Raw genomic sequence first — 2,848 nt, forward strand, 5'->3', positions numbered from 1 at the left:
CTATGACAAATTTCAGATTTGCAGTCTTTCTGTTTACGGGTCGTTGCACTATTGCCCGAGTAAAACCCGCATAGCCGGCGAATATGCTTTTTTACGGGTCCGTTTGGGGGGTCTGCATCTGTGCTAGCCCTCGCCGGCCCGCAAAAGCGGTTTTGCGCGAACTGCAAACGCGTTTTGCGGGGTCTGCTATAGTTGCTCTAAGATCAAGAACACAGTCACTGAAGTCGTATTCTTGCCGTGGATGAAGACGCACTGTTCCACGTTTGTGGATAGTGCGACAGTGGGACTGCATGCGGGTTCAGAGTTCAGCTTGACAGTTTCAGACATCCTTGGCCCAGTAGAGTAAATACATGTTCATGGAAAGTAAAAGCAGATACAGTAGAAATTAAGGTGATGTTTATCAAGCCAGTTTATGCTGTGAACTGTCACAAACTCGACCAGGAACATGCCACCAAATTTGTGAGCAATACGAAGAAATCGAGATCCGATGCCGTCTAATTACTATCACCAAGACTGTGGTTTCACAGCAAGATATACAAATAGGAGCAATGTTAATAATACATCACTCAAAACAAACATAGAAATCTCTCATGATCCCTCCCTTATGGGAAATGCGAGTCTACAGTGCAACTGAAACTGGACGGCTCCCGGGCATGATAAACAGCCGCATGGTCCTCCTAGCTGGCGAGATGGCTGGGCGAGATCTTGAACATCGTGTACCACATGTATGCACTGGAGAGGGCCGTCTCGAGCTCATGGTGCGGCCAAATCCTGGCCGGGAGGTGCTAGGGGAACATGACCATCTCTTGGAAATCCAGCTTCAGCAGCTTGTCTGACCACCAAGGAAGAAAGAGCAAAAGAAACTTCACTATCTGAGGCTTAGGCATAATATGTACGGCACTGAATGTGGTAATCCTTGCGGAATCTGTTACTCACTTCTCCAGGTTCTTGCTTCATGGCAAGAAGTTGCACATGAACAGCACCAGCAATCGCTGCAGGTAGTAAGTAGAGCAGAAGAATAAACGTTAACATGTGCAAAAAAAATAGCGTGTGTGTTCTTGCCACCAGAGAACATGAAACTGCCATAGATAGCTAACCTCCCAGTGGACAGAGGAGGTATCTTCCAACAGTGCATAGATCTGCCTTGTCGGGGGGGTAACTCATGGAGCAACCATTTCACTCCATGAAGCTGAAACCCAGCTCTTTCTTCGCTCCCTTCTCCACCATCATCTGCCGAATGGCTCTTGCATCTTCCCATCGACCATTGACTGCATACAAATTGAACAGAACAGCATACCGCCCACCATGTTGTGGCTCTAGCTCAATGAGCCGCTTCCCTACACGTTCGCCGACAGTAATATCATTATGCATCCGGCATGAAGACATCAGCGCACCCCATTGCGACGCATGTGGCTCCATTGGCATATCCAACAAAACAGTCTCAGCCTCCTCAACACGTCCTGCACGCCCAAGGAGATCAGCTAGGCACCCATAGTGCTCTCTCTGTGGCTCGATCCCGTGCTGCCGCATCGACTGGAAAATCTCCCTCCCTTCCTCCAGACGACCTGAGTGGGTGCACGCGCACAAAGCAGCAACAAAGGTTGACTGATTTGGCACAAAGCCGTTTCCGACCATCCTTTGGAACAACTCAAGTGCATGCTCACCATGGCCATTCATGGCAAGCCCCCCAATCATTGAATTCCACAGCACAACGTCGCGGCAGCGAACAGAGTCAAAAGCACGCCACGCCTCCTCCATGCACCCACACTTGCAGTACATGTCCACCAGCGCGGTCTCGGCCATGACATTCCTTTGAGTCCCTGCAAACCCCTCTGTTTCCATATACCGATGGACCCAGCGACCCCTCTCAACGGCACCAAGATGAGCACACGCCTTGAGCACGCTCACCAGCACCACCACATCCGGCTTGAAACCCTCCCCCATCATCCGATCAAACACCTGCAGCGCCTCGTCGAATTCCGCCGCACGCACGAGCGCGTCGATCATGGCGCTCCAAGACACCAGGTTCCGCCCGGGCATTCTGCCGAACACCTCCCTCGCCGCTGCCAGGTCGCCGCTCTTGCCGTAGCCGGACACCATGGTGTTCCAGGAGGCGGCGTCCAGAGCGGCGCCCGAGTCGAACACCCTGCGGGCGTGGGGCAGGAGGCCGAGGGCGCAGTAGAGCTTGAGGAGGGAGTTGGTGACGACGGGGTGCGCGAGCGCGCCGCACTTGAGCGCGTGCGCGTGGGCGACGGGCGCGGCCAGGCGTGTGCAGCCGCCGGAGGCGGACGAGGCGAGGGCGGCGAGGAGGAGCGAGAAGGTGTAGGCGGTGGGCGGCGTGGCGGCGCGGATGCGGGAATAGAGGGCGAGCGAGGCGGCCGCGGGGGCGCCGCGGCGCGCGAGCTCGGCGTGGAGCGGGCAGCCGTGGGAGGGCGCTGTGGAGAGGAAGGCAGCGACGACGAGTCTGCGGAGGCGGCGGGGCGCGGCGGCGAGCGGCCACCACGCCATTTGGTCTGGGGGCATCACTGAGGTAGAGCCACAATATGGTGGCACCATCCATGAGGTAGTGGGCTAAGAGCATCTCGAGCCGCGCCCCCAACAAGGCCCCTCAGGCGATTTTTCGGTCGCCGGCGCCGAAAAATCGGCCTAGTCGCGCCTCCAAAGGCCCAATTTTCGCTGGCTCGGGTCGAAATTGGCGCCGGCGGACCCAGGCTGAACCCGGCGCGCTGGGGGCGCTTGGGGGCGCCGGCCGAGTCGTTTTTGGCGCGAAAATAGGTGGGCCCTCCTTGGCAGCGACTCGCTCTTCTCGTCGCTTCGTCGTCCTCATCGCCTCGGTTCCCGCGGCGAA

The 2,848-nt window shown here is 56.7% G+C and overlaps 1 protein-coding gene across 1 annotated transcript; it reads right to left on the reverse strand.

The window, feature by feature from the left end:
• Window positions 1-353: 353 nt before the first annotated feature.
• On the reverse strand, window positions 354-2,535 carry LOC123125162 (putative pentatricopeptide repeat-containing protein At3g15930). Its single transcript, XM_044545693.1, has 3 exons — window positions 1,098-2,535; window positions 937-992; window positions 354-832 (listed from the first exon to the last, which is right to left on the reverse strand). The coding sequence occupies exon 1, from the start codon at window positions 2,521-2,523 to the stop codon at window positions 1,177-1,179; it is 1,347 nt and encodes a 448-aa protein (XP_044401628.1). The 5' UTR covers window positions 2,524-2,535; the 3' UTR covers window positions 354-832; window positions 937-992; window positions 1,098-1,176.
• Between the last annotated feature and the right edge of the window lie 313 nt (window positions 2,536-2,848).

This window comes from Triticum aestivum, chromosome 5D, assembly GCF_018294505.1.
Source record: "Triticum aestivum cultivar Chinese Spring chromosome 5D, IWGSC CS RefSeq v2.1, whole genome shotgun sequence".
Classification (NCBI taxonomy): domain Eukaryota; kingdom Viridiplantae; phylum Streptophyta; class Magnoliopsida; order Poales; family Poaceae; genus Triticum; species Triticum aestivum.

Bases quoted from the DNA above. Each gene is read 5' to 3' on its own strand.
- LOC123125162 (XM_044545693.1), bottom strand. From the start codon at position 2,523: ATGCCCCCAGACCAAATGGCGTGGTGGCCGCTCGCCGCCGCGCCCCGC.